The following is an 18,987-nucleotide window of genomic DNA, read 5'->3' on the forward strand; positions in this document are numbered from 1 at the left end:
ATGAAATAATTAATTTGATGCGAACAGGCGGATTATTCCAATTTTATGCGATTCGTATGCAGTTTGCATCGAATTATGCGATTATTCGATTTTGGTAGGAATTATGCGAAAAATTGTGCTAGCATAATCTGTCAAGGCCTACTGCGCGCAGAACCTGACTCCAGAAAGACAAGACTTGTCTTAGTGGTGAAAATCAGCTAACACAAAATATGAACAGAAACCAAAGAAACCAAAGGAAAAAAGAACAAACCACAACACAACATGGTATAACAACAGCAGTAGTGTTCTCATCAAGGTCTCCTTCTTCTCCAGCCTCCAAACAAATCAAGCAGTCACCAGCACCTCCAGAGCTCCAAATTCTCCAACTGACCCCCACCAGCGCATGATGATTATGATCCCAGGGACAGACGAATACTATCAAGTGCTTGACTTTCAATGTTCACCAGAGTTACGAAACCGCAACTGCTCGTTCTTCTGTCTGTGACTTTCAATGTTCTGATCTTTCCTAGGCTTTTCCTTTTTCCATCTGGACTCCTCTTTGGTTTTCCTTTTTCCATCTGGACTCCTCTTTGGTTTTCCTTTTTCCATCTGGACTCCTCTTTGGTTTTCCTTTTTCTCTCTAGCTGTTCTCTTGTACATGTACCTTCTTGCCATTATCCACTGATGACTTATGAAGTTATGTGTAGTGCTAGACTTGTTAGAGGTAGACTTGTCTGTAGTCTGTACAGGTCAGTTACCATGGTTACCAGTACAGTAGTTACACCAGTCACAGGTCAGTACTACAGTACTACACGTCTACAGTACTACAGTACTACAGTACTACAGTACAGTACTACAGACTAGTCATCGTGTGGAAATGTAGATTCAGCTTTTCTTCTTCCTACATACTGATACACTGTACATTACACGTCGTATACATGTAGGCTATAGCTTGTGTGTTTCTGAACATTCAAGTGATGCTAACGCGGATCCCGCGAATATTATTATTATACATGTACACGTAGAATCTACGTTGGTCATGTAGCAGGTCGTATATCCTCTCACCAAACCACCAAGCTAAACTAACTAACTCAGTGTAGTAGTAACATGGTAACTGCACGGACTGCGTGGCCAGGTGACTAGCTCTGCGCTGAGCATGAGGAGTGAGAATGCGATACCAGTTACCACGCGTAGCGCCACTGCACGCATGATGGCCACTGCATGTACTGGTTATGCTGGCAGTGGCACGGATATCATAGTGAACAGTAAGCCTAATACTTGTTACGCGTATACGTCGTTGAACATGATGTATACAGCAATCAGGATGCACGCATGATGGCGTGTGATGCTGATCGTGATGATGTGGATGAGAAAGTAGCGACGATGCCGAGGCTCACTGCGTCCGGCCCGCACAGTTCAAACCGAAGAAGGTGTGAAGGAGACAATAATTGATATTTTCAACTTTGATTCTGATGCGAATAACTTTCTAGCTGAGCTCAGCACGGCTGAAGAAGAGCGAATACATTATCGAGTTCGTCCTCAAGCCTCTCCGTATCCAGGTCACGAGAACAATCGATTACGACGGCGTGCTGTGAGATTTGGAGACGAACCGCGTTGGACATCGCCAACATTTACTTCAGGCCAAAATAATCAACTAGCCAGTCCACCGAAACCGAAAAGGAAAGAGACGGCATCGAAAGCCGCTCCAACTCACAACAACTCTGACATTCCAGCGCCAGCGGAGAAGCACAGGAAGACCGCAAACCCTGCTCGAGAGGCGCCTCGGCTTCTTAGTACGTGTGCCATGGCTAACGGTCCACCGTCGGAGCATAGACAATATCCCTACCCCAATGCGTATGCTGAATCGGCGAAGTGGCTGCGGCAGCGGACCGGTGATCATGCATTCACCAATCACCTACTGGAGTGCAAGAAATCCCACGAAGGAGATGTGGACTTTCGGGGTCGTCCGCCCATCCCAGACGATCACCACGGGGTGACAGTAACGTATCCACGCCATGCTGAGACACTCGCGTCGCTTGGCTTGGACCCACTACCCGGGGAAGGCGAGCATGCACAGAGGAGGCCAGTTGCATATAGGCCGCCAACACCGTATCAACACAAACCCACAGCAAACGACTTTGGCTGGTCGGAGGAAGAGCGAATGGCACCACCTGAGCCTCAACAACCGCAGCCTATTATCAAAAAGCCGAGAGATGCCGAGGCGGTGAACAGGCACCGCTTCGTCAGCGCTCCCGTCCGCCCTAGCACTGGCAAAGTCGTACTGGAGCGGAGGAAACCCGGCACAGCCACCAGCTCCAGCATCGGACAGCCGGCGAGAGAGCCGCGACATGTCCGATTCAGGCTGACACCAGAGGTGCATACATTCGACGGAGCATCGGAAACCCAACAAATTAATGACATGCATGACAGGGCAGAGGAGAGTATCGCTGGCCACAGTGGACTGAGTGGATGGTCACCAACACTGACTTCTTCTTCTCCTACTTCGAGAAGTGCCGGTATATACGCAGAGCCACAAGTAAGCATGGAGACGAAGACGGCGTTGCAGCACACTGCGGCCGGTCGGGCCAGTCGGGGTCAGTTAGAGAGGACGGCATCATCGTCCAAGCCCCACAATACCAGCAGGGATGTACTGACAACAGCACCAAGAGAGGGCCATTATCACCCATGGCCGGCGAGGGAAGGCGAGCCCGAGGTCCACAGGGAACTGTTCGGCGGTGGGTCGCTTGCCCCTTTCCAAAATGGCAAGGGACTGCGACAGTGGGCACACGACCTGTTTGAGAGGAACTACAAGCAGAGGTTCACGCTCAAGCTGGATCATGAGCTAAGGGTGACGCGTGGCCAAGCAACACACAGCTACTTTGAAGGTGTGATGGTCGGTGATACACGGGACGGGCCTGGCCTGGATATCACAGACCGTGGAGATGTGAGTGTTAAAGTATAGTAAAGATTACCATACTGCAGGGTGCTAGCCAAAAGAGGGTAGGGTGTGCAGCCCCCACCCTACTCTGATTGAGCCCCCCCCCCCCCCCATGTGAAAAAGTGGCGCCCCTGCCCATTTGCCGATTATTGTGCTTTTTTCCAGGCCGTTCAATAATGAAAATGCAGTCGATAGTCGGTAACAGACTGTTCTTAAAGGCACACTTTTCTGGGCTGAAGTCGAGTTACTTTGCATTTTAGGTGGCAAGACAATTTCGGAAAATGGAAAAATGGGTTACGGGGTGACTGTTTCCTCTGTGCCCCCCCCCCCCCCCCCCCCCCCCCCCTACTTTCTAACCTGGCTAGAACTGTGACATGCATGTGATTGCACCCCACTGATGTACATGCAGCTGGCCAACATTATACAGAGTTCTGAACTTGTTGCCTGATGATTGCGAAAGAATGAAACTTGTTAAAGAGGGTAGACTTAAAAGTAGCGACAAACAGGCCTTGCTTGCCTTGCTTGTTGTTCCGTGTATTACGCTCTGCCTCCGCCGCGATGTTGAGCACGGTCAGCACACTGGGTGCATCCTCCGGTAGAGTTCTGAACTCAACAGGAGATTGTGAGATAAAACACAAAGGCTTGATGCTAAATCAAACGGTACTACGCTGTGTAAGTGAGTTCCTCTGTACTTTGTCGTGATCAGGTTGGATCCAATTTGACCCGGAAGTCGGTTTTTTATTGACTTCTGAAACCATTGCTTTCAGTGCTATACTGCACTGCACGGTACTGCACTGCAGTGCAGGGTATAGCACTGCCCTGCACTGCACTACAGGGTGTCACACTACACTACAGGGTGCTCCATAGCAACAGTCATAATTATACCAGTATGTAGAAATCACTGTCAAATCTCTCCGCTCTTTTCTGTGTGTTCTTCCGACAGATTTTCTTGGGCCAGTATAAGAAGGGCAGGCGCACAGGTGTCGGTATGTATGTGTGGGTGGACACAAACACGGCTTTCCTTGGACAGTACCACGACAAGAGTAGAACTGGCAGGGGAGTTCGCTGGGATCACAATCGACCACATCTCTTCCAGGTAGGCGAACAGCAGATAGAGTGCAGCAGAGTCCCCCTCCCCCTCCGCCAAGTATTCAGTTCTAAAACTGGAAAAACTTGACGGTAACTGAGATAATCGGTGGGTATTGTACCATTGTAACTGTTATTGCTGTCTCTCTCTCTATCTATCTATCTATCTTATGATCTATCTATCTGTCTATCTATCTATCTATCTATCTATCTATCTATCCATCTCCTCCTCCCTCCCTCTCTCTCTCTCTCTCTCTCTCTCTCTCTCTCTCTCTCTCTATCTATCTATCTATCTATCTATCTCTCTATCTATCTATCTAGCTCTCTCTCTCTTTCTAACTATCTATATATCTACCTCTCTCTCACGTCTTTCTCTTGTTTCTGCTGCTACGGGTGCTGCTGCTGTTGCATGTGCCTGTGTCAGGGAGAGTTCACACGTGACCAAGCAATGGGACCTGGAGTAGGTACATACGGGACTGGACGGCAGGATGCCGGTGTGTGGCAAGGCGACATGCTGGAAGAACTAGAGTTCCCAGTGGCCACACAGCTTATCCATCTACCACTGGCCAACATGAAAGGTAGAAAGTGCACCGGCTGTCACCTCGATGACATCACAACGAACGACAAGATGATTGAGGAGATGACGACCGTGTTTGAAAAGTTTCAGCCGCAACAGCTGACGTCCATCCTGGTAGTGGATATGCTCCGAGAACGATTTGGAGACATAGCAACAGCCATTGAAATATGCCCAACGCATTCTAACTACTGCCTGAAGTATAAGCCCTACGATAAGGACCCATTGGAAGGGATTACGAATCCAGACAACCTGCACGAGCTTCGCAATAAGATTAATGCCCAGCGGAATCGACAGGCGTCAGCCGGCGATATAGACGTGGCCGGAGAGCGTTGGTATCGGGCCGAGAACGGCTCAGTGGACTCACATCACTATTGGGACATCAGCAGGCAATGGTCACCAGCCGATTATGTTAAAGAAGTGTGGCGCATGAAGATGGGGGATCGATACAGATGGAAAAAATTTAAATTTGACACTGCGGTCCAACCCGAGTGTAAACGGCGTGGTAAAATTCCAGGCACGGACGATGCCAAGAAAGAACTGCGCCTCCGTCCTGAGCGCTTCAAGTTCTTCATCGACTCTCCGGCACGCTTGGTTGTGGACGGCTTTGTACTGGAGCACGGTCGCCCTGCACCGCCTGGTCCATTGGTGATGGCTGCTGTTGACTTCCTGCTCTCTGCGTGGAATGGATTCGGAGTTCAGCTACAGAAGTGGCTTGATTATCGGCTGGTTTGTGCGGAAGTCATTGATCGTCACAACCATGCCGCACTATTCCTTGCTAGCGTAAGTCACAACCAATAATTACATCATAGCCACCGGTCACCGGAAGTACGTCAATTTATCCTTTCCCTAGGAGCAATACAACACACACCGTCACATTATGTACCATGATCATGTATACCGTATGCCTCTATTGGTTACTTCATTAATCTTCAATGCAAGTACTGACAGAGGTACCTTTGCCTCATAGTCACTCATTAGCGAAATGCAACACGTTTGTAGAAAACCTCTCATGTGGTGCTGTGTGTGTGTGTGGGCATGTGCTTGTGTGTTTGTGTCTGTGTTTATGTCTCTGCTTGTTTCTGTGTGTGGGTGCACGCGTGTGTGGGCGTGTCTGTTCCTGTAAGCAGGTACGCGGTCATCTACACTGTGTGCAAACTCTGCTGCTGAAAGGAGCAAAGGTCAACCGGGTAACTCTTGCCGATATGACCCCGTTTTCTGCCACGTTTCACGTCATGACGTGCCTGAACGGGTTTGTGACACGCGGATCGCCACTGGGCATGGACGGGGATTCCCCGTTGAGATACATACCCCATGCGCTGGGTGGTAATGGATTCCGACGACCTCCGTCCTCTATCCCCAATGACAAGTCCATCGCCATAGATACGAGCCGCGGCGAGATACCGGCCTACAAATCGGACACGGGAGAGCCGTATTCCTGGGACACGACCGACTACATCATCAATGCCGATGAGCTGGCTCTGGTGCACTTACCGGGATACGCGCGACTGATGGGGAAATCCCCAGACACTGTCCGAAAGAAGATGGCCGAAGCCAAGGAGAAACAAATCATGGAGGAGGAGTATGCAAGGAAAAGCGAACAGAAGCTAGAACGGGAGACGCAGCCACCGAAACCTGCTAAGCCCAGTAAAGCGCTTAGAGCTAGTAAGGTTAAAAAGTCGTATAAGAAGAGTAGGAAGGACCCCGTTGAGGAGAAGAAGGTGCCAAAGAAGGTTGAGCTGGCCCCCCGGAAGATCACCGTTGACGATGTGAAAAGACACAATCCCCGTCGTCGTATACCCAGCTGGGATCGTTGGGCATTGGAAAGCGATAGTGATGATCACCTGCCGACCAAGTCACCCGGCGATAAATACCTCAGACTGGTATGCAGCTCAAGGACAGTTCCGAGAGAGTTTGCTGGCAGGTAATGTGCGAGGCGGTGTGTTGCTCGCTTAACTAGCCTATACAGCATGGCATTCCTATACATGTATGTGTCGGGGGCACACACGCAGAATCTCTGCCTGTTTGAGCCAGTGCTGGGTCTGCACTGAGCATGTGTATGTGTATTTGTCACAGGGGGCTTGAAATCCACCAACAGCATGAACGGCAGAGTGAAGGATTGAATGGAGAGGGGGGGGGGGGGGGGGGGCAGTACTTACTCCTGTATCGCCATGTTTCTCTGCATGTACAGACAGTGCACACATGTACAGTATTCTTAGACTGCATTACACACTTCACAAACCCAGGGGAATACCCGGGGGGGGGGGGGGGGTTCAAGGGGTGTTGATGTCCCCCCCCCCACAGATTCTAGCCTCGCACTGCACCTGCATAGCATACGTATAGAGTACCGATATCGTGATATCTACCCACCGCACGGTTACATTCATGCCGATGTACCCCCCCCCCCCCCTCTGAAGAACCCTGCGTACGCCCCTGAAACCTGAATCGTTGTGCTGCATCTCTAATCTCAGATATTATAGATAGGGACACATGTGACTATTTGATTGCATTGACATACTCATGGCTCTGTTTCTCTCCTCCTCGTCCTCTCTTCATGATCACGTTGACGGTGGTGCTGACAGTCAAAAGCAGAGGTTGAAGTGGTGCGTTGACTTGCTGCTGTTGCGTAACGCAGACGTGACCCTTGTCCAGCAGCCGGAACCTGTTGTGATGTGTGCTATCAAGTCTGAAGACACGGCCATTGTGCGACTGGTGGTGGCAAAGGGAGCTGATTGTGATTCGCAGTTGTCTCCTGACGTAAGCAACAGGGAAGGACCTGTGGGTACATATGGTGTGCATAACCCAAAGGCAACAACTACACTCATGGAAGATTTGCATTGCTATAATTAATTATAGTTTTAATATAGAGCATTTCAAGTGCAGTCCTTACTAGAGAAATCCAGCCTCGTGAATATCGTAACACTGGGGGCTCCTCGACCCTAGCACCACACAAACATACACACACACACACACACACCACACACACACACACACACACACACACACACACACCACACACACACACACACCACACACACACACACACACACACCACACAGGCACTCTGCACACTTGAGCATGGTACTAGGTTATTCATGAGGTCGCATTTCTCTGGTCAGAACTGTACTTTTCCCGGTGTATATCTAGATGTTCCCCTCTATAGTCAGTGGCTATTACCCAGAGGGGGAGTTGTGGATGTAGGACATTGGCTGACCCAACAGCTAGGCGAGTCATTTTCTTCCAGCTGTTTCTCTCCGTCGTCTTTCTGAAGAGACAGTGTGAGTAAATTGGTAGCAGTGAAAAATGCAAATACAACTCTATGTGTAGGTGTGTCTGTCGGTCTGTGTGCATGCATGCATGCGTGCATGTGTGTGTGCGTGTGTGTATGCACGTGTACACACATGCGTATCTCGCTGTGCACAGAATGGTGACATCACCGCCATGCACTACGCAGCCAATATGAACACAGCATTTGGCTGCAATATCCTCTGGAACCTGCTGCAGTCCGGGTATGACCCAAACTGCAAAACCGAGTACAGCCCTATCTGCAGGAGAGAGACGGACAAACAGGCGGAAGCACGGATGAGAAAGTTACACAACGCTTCAGTAGATCATGTTCATGTGGCTGTGCTGGACCCTTGTGATTGGAGTGACATAGAGAAGGTCAGCGAGCGGCGTATGCCAATGGACACTGCACTGATGGCAGTACCACGCGGTTGGACACCGCTGCATCTAGCATGTGCTCACCGACACAGGAATAAGTGGCCAGTAAGTGTTCGGCTTCATATCTGATACCAATAGCAGGATCACTGGAAGCAGTTTTTTATTGGTCCGGTAGTTTCAGTGCCTTTCATACTGTTTATGATATGGTGGGTACACATGCCAGTTTGTGTATGATATGGCGGGTACACATGACCTCCATAGTATTAGACATGTGTTGGTTGTTAAAATGTTGGTCCAGTGATAACCTGATCAACCGAACCGGCTCCGGCAGCTCTGAATAGGTATCATGTGCAGGGGTGTCACTCACGGTATGACCAGCAAGACCATGGTCGTACCACTTTTCGTCCAGTACGGTCCACCCAGAGTGCCTGTAGAGCGCCGAAACGTGCCCTGTTAGCCGAAAAATCGTTTTTTTTCAGGGAGGGGGACCCAGGTCATACCGGTACAGACACCACTCCCCATTGCCTTGTGACGCTACTGATGTGATAAGGGTTATGTGACTCTTGGTCATAAGCCATTCTGTGCTATGGAGAGTTCTTGTAACGGTATCGTTGAATCCATGTTGAATCTGGCTTTCAAGTCATGCACTCACTGGCAGTATAGTGTACCAAGCTGCATGGATGTATGGACGCCGGGCGGTAACAAGAATCCTAGAAGCCTCGAGTGAGATGTGGAGCAAGGATAGGCTTTGGTACTAGCCCATCGTGTGAAGTTCCTTTCGGTATTTGGTTGCACAAATGTACTCTCTTCACTCTCTCTCTCACTCTCTCTCTCTCTCTCTCTCCCTCTCTCTCTCTCTTTCCCTGTCTCACTCTCTCCCTCTCTCTCTCTCTCTCTCTCTCTCTCTCTCTCTCTCTCTCTCTCTCTCTCTCTCTCTCTCTCTCTCTCTCTCTCTCTCTCTCTCTCCCTCTCTCTCTTTCTCTCTCTCTCTTTCCCGTTCTCAATCGCTCTCGCTCCTTATCCATCTGGTGGTCCAGTACGCTCTAAAGATGGTGAAGGACCTGCTAAAGCACGGTGCCTGTCCAGACGCGCTAACTGATTCGGGACATTCACCTCTCTCGCTGGCTCTGAACCGCGGCAATGATGGGGTAAGGCAATGATGGGGTAAGGCAATGATGGGGTAAGGCAATGATGGGGTAAGGCAATGATGGGGTAAGGCAATGATGGGGTAAGGCAATGATGGGGTAAGGCAATGATGGGGTAAGGCAATGATGGGGAAGGCAATGATGGGGTAAGGCAATGATGGGGTAAGGCAATGATGGGGTAAGGCAATGATGGGGTAAGGCAATGATGGGTAAGGCAATGACTCCGGGGTAAGGCAATGACTCCGGGGTAAGGCAATGACTCCGGGGTAAGGCAATGACTCCGGGGTAAGGCAATGACTCCGGGGTAAGGCAATGACTCCGGGGTAAGGCAATGACTCCGGGGTAAGGCAATGATGGGGTAAGGCAATGATGGGGTAAGGCAATGATGGGGTAAGGCAATGACTCCGGGGTAAGGCAATGATGGGGTAAGGCAATGATGGGGTAAGGCAATGATGGGGTAAGGCAATGATGGGGTAAGGCAATGATGGGGTAAGGCAATGATGGGGTAAGGCAATGATGGGGTAAGGCAATGATGGGGTAAGGCAATGATGGGGTAAGGCAATGATGGGGAAGGCAATGATGGGGTAAGGCAATGATGGGGTAAGGCAATGATGGGGTAAGGCAATGATGGGGTAAGGCAATGATGGGTAAGGCAATGACTCCGGGGTAAGGCAATGACTCCGGGGTAAGGCAATGACTCCGGGGTAAGGCAATGACTCCGGGGTAAGGCAATGACTCCGGGGTAAGGCAATGACTCCGGGGTAAGGCAATGACTCCGGGGTAAGGCAATGACTCCGGGGTAAGGCAATGACTCCGGGGTAAGGCAATGACTCCGGGGTAAGGCAATGATGGGGTAAGGCAATGATGGGGTAAGGCAATGATGGGGTAAGGCAATGATGGGGTAAGGCAATGATGGGGTAAGGCAATGATGGGGTAAGGCAATGATGGGGTAAGGCAATGATGGGGTAAGGCAATGATGGGGTAAGGCAATGATGGGGTAAGGCAATGATGGGGTAAGGCAATGATGGGGTAAGGCCCACTAACGGTATACAGTCATGTACTTTGAAGGTCTGTGCAGAATGACAAAATACTCTCCAATACTTAGGTTTTTGTACTGTACTGGAGCCCTGGCGGGGCTGTCAATGAAGCTACAATTGCGGCATTTGGAAGCCTTGGAAGGCAGAAACCCCACTTCAGGGCATCGATTTTAGATTCTATAATTTGTTGTAGATCTGGTGTGGCAGCTACCACCGTTAGCCATGCTTAGGGCCGGGTTCCACTGCATGCGACTCTGCCACTCCGCTGCACGTCATCCGCGGCTTGAAACGTCATCATTACCATAGTGACCGCGGCTCGAGCTAGTGCAGTAGTGGAACCCAGTCTTTATGGCGTCACTCTGTTGTTGCTGTTGCTGCTGTTGCCGTTGCTGCCTCTTCTGCTGTTCCTGTGTGTAGATTGCATTTGCTCTCCTGGAAGGCGGTGCTTTACCTAACCTTCGACTCGGCACCGGTATCTGCAGTGCCATCTGTCAACTGATGACCGGACCCAGCCTCAGAACACGCTCTAACAGCCAAGTGGACAAAGTGGTAATGCCCGGCAACAGTCTTGTGTGCAATGCAGTGTGTGTTGCATACTGCATACTGCATACTGCATACTGCATGATACTGCACACTGCATGCTGCATATTGCACAATGCACACACTGCACACTTACAGGAACCATGTTGCCTGTTGTCCTCCTCAGCAGTGGTCCAGACATGTAACCATAGTGGCAGTGAACATAGTTATCAGATCAGAGGCATTCAGAGGCATTCAGAGGCATTCAGAGGCATTCAGAGGCATTCAGAGGCATTCAGAGGCATTCAGAGGCATTCAGAGGCATTCAGAGGCATTCAGAGGCATTCAGAGGCATTCAGAGGCATTCAGAGGCATTCAGAGGCATTCAGAGGCATTCAGAGGCATTCAGAGGCATTCAGAGGCATTCAGAGGCATTCAGAGGCATTCAGAGGCATTCAGAGGCATTCAGAGGCATTCAGAGGCATTCAGAGGCATTCAGAGGCATTCAGAGGCATTCAGAGGCATTCAGAGGCATTCAGAGGCATTCAGAGGCATTCAGAGGCATTCAGAGGCATTCAGAGGCATTCAGAGGCATTCAGAGGCATTCAGAGGCATTCAGAGGCATTCAGAGGCATTCAGAGGCATTCAGAGGCATTCAGAGGCATTCAGAGGCATTCAGAGGCATTCAGAGGCATTCAGAGGCATTCAGAGGCATTCAGAGGCATTCAGAGGCATTCAGAGGCATTCAGAGGCATTCAGAGGCATTCAGAGGCATTCAGAGGCATTCAGAGGCATTCAGAGGCATTCAGAGGCATTCAGAGGCATTCAGAGGCATTCAGAGGCATTCAGAGGCATTCAGAGGCATTCAGAGGCATTCAGAGGCATTCAGAGGCATTCAGAGGCATTCAGAGGCATTCAGAGGCATTCAGAGGCATTCAGAGGCATTCAGAGGCATTCAGAGGCATTCAGAGGCATTCAGAGGCATTCAGAGGCATTCAGAGGCATTCAGAGGCATTCAGAGGCATTCAGAGGCATTCAGAGGCATTCAGAGGCATTCAGAGGCATTCAGAGGCATTCAGAGGCATTCAGAGGCATTCAGAGGCATTCAGAGGCATTCAGAGGCATTCAGAGGCATTCAGAGGCATTCAGAGGCATTCAGAGGCATTCAGAGGCATTCAGAGGCATTCAGAGGCATTCAGAGGCATTCAGAGGCATTCAGAGGCATTCAGAGGCATTCAGAGGCATTCAGAGGCATTCAGAGGCATTCAGAGGCATTCAGAGGCATTCAGAGGCATTCAGAGGCATTCAGAGGCATTCAGAGGCATTCAGAGGCATTCAGAGGCATTCAGAGGCATTCAGAGGCATTCAGAGGCATTCAGAGGCATTCAGAGGCATTCAGAGGCATTCAGAGGCATTCAGAGGCATTCAGAGGCATTCAGAGGCATTCAGAGGCATTCAGAGGCATTCAGAGGCATTCAGAGGCATTCAGAGGCATTCAGAGGCATTCAGAGGCATTCAGAGGCATTCAGAGGCATTCAGAGGCATTCAGAGGCATTCAGAGGCATTCAGAGGCATTCAGAGGCATTCAGAGGCATTCAGAGGCATTCAGAGGCATTCAGAGGCATTCAGAGGCATTCAGAGGCATTCAGAGGCATTCAGAGGCATTCAGAGGCATTCAGAGGCATTCAGAGGCATTCAGAGGCATTCAGAGGCATTCAGAGGCATTCAGAGGCATTCAGAGGCATTCAGAGGCATTCAGAGGCATTCAGAGGCATTCAGAGGCATTCAGAGGCATTCAGAGGCATTCAGAGGCATTCAGAGGCATTCAGAGGCATTCAGAGGCATTCAGAGGCATTCAGAGGCATTCAGAGGCATTCAGAGGCATTCAGAGGCATTCAGAGGCATTCAGAGGCATTCAGAGGCATTCAGAGGCATTCAGAGGCATTCAGAGGCATTCAGAGGCATTCAGAGGCATTCAGAGGCATTCAGAGGCATTCAGAGGCATTCAGAGGCATTCAGAGGCATTCAGAGGCATTCAGAGGCATTCAGAGGCATTCAGAGGCATTCAGAGGCATTCAGAGGCATTCAGAGGCATTCAGAGGCATTCAGAGGCATTCAGAGGCATTCAGAGGCATTCAGAGGCATTCAGAGGCATTCAGAGGCATTCAGAGGCATTCAGAGGCATTCAGAGGCATTCAGAGGCATTCAGAGGCATTCAGAGGCATTCAGAGGCATTCAGAGGCATTCAGAGGCATTCAGAGGCATTCAGAGGCATTCAGAGGCATTCAGAGGCATTCAGAGGCATTCAGAGGCATTCAGAGGCATTCAGAGGCATTCAGAGGCATTCAGAGGCATTCAGAGGCATTCAGAGGCATTCAGAGGCATTCAGAGGCATTCAGAGGCATTCAGAGGCATTCAGAGGCATTCAGAGGCATTCAGAGGCATTCAGAGGCATTCAGAGGCATTCAGAGGCATTCAGAGGCATTCAGAGGCATTCAGAGGCATTCAGAGGCATTCAGAGGCATTCAGAGGCATTCAGAGGCATTCAGAGGCATTCAGAGGCATTCAGAGGCATTCAGAGGCATTCAGAGGCATTCAGAGGCATTCAGAGGCATTCAGAGGCATTCAGAGGCATTCAGAGGCATTCAGAGGCATTCAGAGGCATTCAGAGGCATTCAGAGGCATTCAGAGGCATTCAGAGGCATTCAGAGGCATTCAGAGGCATTCAGAGGCATTCAGAGGCATTCAGAGGCATTCAGAGGCATTCAGAGGCATTCAGAGGCATTCAGAGGCATTCAGAGGCATTCAGAGGCATTCAGAGGCATTCAGAGGCATTCAGAGGCATTCAGAGGCATTCAGAGGCATTCAGAGGCATTCAGAGGCATTCAGAGGCATTCAGAGGCATTCAGAGGCATTCAGAGGCATTCAGAGGCATTCAGAGGCATTCAGAGGCATTCAGAGGCATTCAGAGGCATTCAGAGGCATTCAGAGGCATTCAGAGGCATTCAGAGGCATTCAGAGGCATTCAGAGGCATTCAGAGGCATTCAGAGGCATTCAGAGGCATTCAGAGGCATTCAGAGGCATTTCCCTATGCCAACAGGCATGTAACACACCCTATGCCTTGAAACATCTGCATGTTTGTTTAGTGCACCAGTGACTGTGTGTACATGTGTATGTGTATGACCAACAGTACATAACCCCCTCTACTCTTGGTATGACTAAATGTGTATGTGCTGCTTACAGATGAACCAGTTTCTCAAGGCCGGTGTCATGCTAGTGGGAACGCTGGACATCACACGCAGAATGCAGGGATCGTTCGTCGACTATCTTATCTTCATGTATGAGAGGGTAAGTGAGCGGGCAGTGAGCGGGTAAGTGAGCGGGTAAGTGAGCGGGCAGTGAGCGGGTAAGTGAGCGGGTAAGTGAGCGGGTAAGTGAGCGGGTAAGTGAGCGGGTAAGTGAGCGGGCAGTGACCGGGTAAGTGAGCAGGCAGTGAGCGGGTAAGTGAGCAGGCAGTAGTGATGCCAGCATGCCACACTCAGAGTCTCTTTGTCTGAACTTGACAGTAACCATGGTAACATACATGAGAGTTCTCTATCTGTGCTCTTCGTGTGGCTGTAGTTCAAGCAGGGGGGACCCCGGGCAGCAGGGCGGGGAGGGGTCAAGGTTTGGGGCCATCATCAAATTTCCAAACTTCATCACGCTACAAGCTAGATGCATTGGAACTCCGTGTCAGAAACAGGCTCCTATAAGCCAAGGGTTGTTATCGCTTAGCAACATGTCAAAGGGTGTTATCGCTTAGCAACATGTCATATTGTTCCTGACATACACATACTGTCATACATGTATGTGTACAGTGAAAGTAACTTTTACCTGATGTATCTGCTCTAGGGATCTCGGAAACATGGTCCAGTGCACGGGTACAGCGGGTGGTGCACATGTCCAGTTGGTCATTTAAAACTGGACACGCTGTCATGAGAAGTTCTAGTCGTCATGACAGCATGCCCAGTTTTATGAACAGAAGAAAACTTATAACTTCTTAAAGTTATAAGTTTTCTTCTGTTCTTACATGTACATTGTATGGGATACATGCATGTGTGATGTTTTGTTCCAGGAGAGAAAGAGATGCAGACTGCTGCTGGGGGATAAATATTCCGATCGGGATCTGTACTTTCGCTTTGATCATGTGCGAAGTATCCTGACACAACTTGGACGGAGTCATATTTCAATCATCGAGGCGAATAACTACGCAACAAGTATCATTCAGAGATCAGAAGACCAGAAGAGATTGGGTAAGCATGAGACTTCAACCTCTGCTGCAGCAAAATGCCAGACTGCCTATGTGTGCTATACGTGACATACCGGTCATGACGCTGCTGTTCTGCGTCAAACAGGATATTGTAGATGTGTTGCATACTCGGTATCTTTCTACAATTCCCAGACTGTTCAGTCGTCACATTCTGCATTGGACAGTTCGGCATAGCCCCTAAATATCAATACCCATTTGAACGTTTCTGTGCAATATGCAGGATAGACCGATTTCGAGAATTATGTTTTCTGTATCATCTGAAAGCTGGAGTCACAGAACATCAATAGTCTAGTACAGTCAACTTCGCTAATAACGACTGCGGATATAACGACTGCGGATATAACGACTGCGGATATAACGACTGCAGATATAACGACGATTCGTGAATAACGACAGAATTTCCATGCCCAGAGCAAAGTCCCATCCAACTGTAATACAGTATAATGAGACTTCGCGAATAAGGACACTTTTCTGATGCACCGCCGAGTGTCGTTATACGCAAAGTTGACTGTATATCAGAACACGTTATAAACTTCAGAACGGTGATGTCAAGATCGTCACCACCAGGCCATGGGGACGTAATACAGTAACCCAGAAACATCACGGGCTGATTCCGGGACTCCAAAAATCATCAGGTTGAGCTGCATTCTGTAAACGAACCCTTTGTTTCTGTGGGCCACAATTGTCGATCTGTACATTATGCATAGTTGTCCCAATGTGCCACAGTGATGAGATTGAGTAGCATCAGTTCCTGAAGTTGGGCACCCCTTGAAAAGTTGAAAACTGTACATCATGAAGATAGAAGTACATGTACATGCGTGACTGTGGGGATGTGGGTATGTGTGTGTGTGTGTGTGTGTGTGTGTGTGTGTGTGTGTGTGTGTGTGTGTGTGTGTGTGTGTGTGTGTGTGTGTGTGTGTGTGTGTGTGTGTGTGGTGTGTGTGTGGGTGTGTGTGTGTGTGTGTGTGTGTGTGTGTGTGTGTGTGTGTGTGTGTGTGTGTGTGTGTGTGTGTGTGTGTGTGTGGGTGTGTGTGTGGGTGTGTGTGTGTGTGACTGTGTGTATGTGTGATCCTTACCACTATCACGCATCATGTAGACAAGCGACGTGAAGCTATTGACCAGCTGCACGCTGCAGAGCGGCAGAGGCAGCGCAAGGACTCGCACACGATGCTGCGCAAGGATGACCCCGACTACATACGATCGTTGGCCAAAGGCGTGAACAAGAAAGTCTTGCTGGATATACCCAAGGAGCAATGGCCACTCCTAGCCACTCCGGGTATGAAGCCTATACCAGCGAATGTCCGCGATATCTTCCTGTCCCGACCTGAAGAAGGCGAATGCAGCAGTGAGGCAAGTCACGGTGTTGAGATAATCCCATCACCTTTCCCTGCACTCATAATCACCATAGGCACTAGGTAGTTAGGGGAAGGCATTGGTAATCTGATCATCTCTCCCTGCACTCATAATCACCATAGGCACTAGGTAGTTAGGGGAAGGCATTGGTAATCTGATCATCTTTCCCTGCACTCATAATCACCATCGGCACTAGGTAGTTAGGGGAAGGCATTGGTAATCTGATCATCTTTCCGTGCACTCGTACTGAATCACCATAGGCACTAGGTAGTTAGGGGAAGGCATTGGTAATCTGATCATCTTTCCCTGCACTCATAATCACCATAGGCACTAGGTAGTTAGGGGAAGGCATTGGTAATCTGATCATCTTTCCCTGCACTGGTAGTCATAATGGGCATGAGGAAGTTTGGACAAGGCATTGGTATTGGTATTGGGGAAACGGTGAGCGAGAGGAACAACAGCATGTAAGAAGCACTGAGAAAGGAGGTTGATGTGTATGTTTACGTGACGTCATGGAATCCACTTTGCCACGGGTCAGGGCAACCCTGCCCGTGAGCTGATATTATTAGTTTGAGTTTCAGTTGTTTGTTTCAGGTGTGCCATTACCTATGAAAGAGACATGCGCAGTCAGATTGGCCGTCTTGGCAACCCCGGGGATCTTAGTAGCGCAAGTATGCAGTATCTGCGGGATAGGAATTACACGCTGCAATTATCCAACTGCCTCAACCTTATAAATATTACACACACCGCACTTTCCGGAGTATAAGCCTCACTCAGATATTTGGTCATGAAATACGAAATTCTACCCTGTATTTCACCATTCACTTAACCATCGTAGTGAGTGCAGCTTATACAGTAAGACCTGTTAAGGCGACCACCTGTACGAGAAGACCACTGCAGCCAGGACCAAGGGATGTTATTTCTAGTCAATTGGCACTGGATATGGAGGCCACCTGGTTACAGGGACCACACTTTGAAAGTCCCTTGAGCGGCGGTCGTCTTAGACAGCTGTTTCACTGTACTCCGGAGAATATGGTAGTAGTCATGACAACGAACCTACAATTAGCAGTTTGGCACTGGTTTTCATTTACGCACTTCACTTTGTGGAGATTCAGCGGCATACGCCGTGCACACTCACTCATGCGCAGGCGCTCACCAGCCTAGATCTGCACTTCATCTATGTGTGACTGTGTGCGTGTATGTATGTGTATGTATGTGTATGTAGCTCTGCCTCGCATACAGCACAGTGATAGTAATGATGCTGTCTTGCCTGTGTTGGCTCCAGGGAAGTTCCAGCTACAGTCCTGAACACAGTACTTCACCGCGCCAATCAGCCACACGCAGGGGAAGTGAGCAATTGCAGACAACACGCCGCAGATCCAGCAACGCAGCTACTGGTACCGGAAACGGAGCAGACAAGAACAAAAAGTCTCGTTCTTCCGTGTTTTATGACTCGCTGGAGTCGTCGAATGAGCAAGATGGTTTGGACAATGCATCCGATGTTGATGCCACACACAAGTCTCAATCTGGCGTCGGCTTGGCCGGGCAAGCACACATCGCCCCGCGACCAACGACAACCTCTAACACTACCACCAGTGCAACCCATGCACAGGTCCGTCGGTATTCCCGTCCACGACGACAACCATCGGCAAGCAGGGACGGGTACAGGGAAAGCAGTGAATCGGAGGGCAGTGATCCAAACAGAGAAGTACTCAAGGCACATAGGAAGAGTATCCCCGCCGCTGCTGCTGAGCATGACAGAAGCAGTTATGCTGGCCGCAGTCGCTCTGCACCACATCATACACGAGATGGCAAAGTCAACGGACGCTCGGGTTCAGTGAAAGTCCACGGCCGGGAAGACACATTCCCCTCTGAGTCAGAGTCATCACAGGAGAGTACAGCAAGCAATATGCCTGACCAGGCCAAGCTGACGCTGGCTACACGCTCGGAGATACAGAGAAAGCCACAACCATCACAGCCACCCCATGGTGAGCCCCTGTTGCCCGAGGACAGCTCACTATTCGACAAGCAGTGCTACCACTGTTTCAAGGTGCCTTGTGGAAAGGCGCTGACTGCATGCTTCGGCTGTGGAATTGTCAAGTACTGCAGTAAAGATTGTGTATATGACGACTGGTACAAAACCGGACACTCAAAGGAATGCTTCGACCGAAGAGTTCTTGAAGGTGCGTACCGTTCTGCTCGATTTCTCCAGCGCAGAGATAGTAGTGATAAGCCTACTTTGAAGTGTGTTTTATGAAATGAAGCTGAAGGTTCATCCTCAAAATGCTCTAATGCCTCTCGGCTGTGATTTCCACTGGAAATGCCATTGTCAAAACTAGTCATTTGCCCAGCTATCCCTGTATATTAGTGTCCATGCTATTGT

At 49.7% G+C, this 18,987-nt stretch overlaps 1 protein-coding gene across 1 annotated transcript in view; it reads left to right on the top strand.

The window, feature by feature from the left end:
• Positions 1-1,303: 1,303 nt before the first annotated feature.
• Positions 1,304-18,987, top strand: part of LOC135808192 (uncharacterized) — a 20,981-nt gene continuing 3,297 nt past the window's right edge. The window contains exons 1-12 of the mRNA XM_065321346.1: positions 1,304-2,923; positions 3,861-4,013; positions 4,428-5,360; positions 5,708-6,501; positions 7,160-7,334; positions 8,001-8,345; positions 9,278-9,388; positions 10,840-10,971; positions 14,186-14,290; positions 15,057-15,234; positions 16,348-16,601; positions 17,890-18,787. Of these exons, the coding sequence (XP_065177418.1) occupies positions 1,784-2,923; positions 3,861-4,013; positions 4,428-5,360; positions 5,708-6,501; positions 7,160-7,334; positions 8,001-8,345; positions 9,278-9,388; positions 10,840-10,971; positions 14,186-14,290; positions 15,057-15,234; positions 16,348-16,601; positions 17,890-18,787 (5,218 nt within the window). The 5' untranslated portion in view covers positions 1,304-1,783. The remainder of the gene's footprint in view (positions 2,924-3,860; positions 4,014-4,427; positions 5,361-5,707; positions 6,502-7,159; positions 7,335-8,000; positions 8,346-9,277; positions 9,389-10,839; positions 10,972-14,185; positions 14,291-15,056; positions 15,235-16,347; positions 16,602-17,889; positions 18,788-18,987) is intronic.

The sequence above is a fragment of the Sycon ciliatum genome, chromosome 2, assembly GCF_964019385.1.
Source record: "Sycon ciliatum chromosome 2, ocSycCili1.1, whole genome shotgun sequence".
Classification (NCBI taxonomy): domain Eukaryota; kingdom Metazoa; phylum Porifera; class Calcarea; order Leucosolenida; family Sycettidae; genus Sycon; species Sycon ciliatum.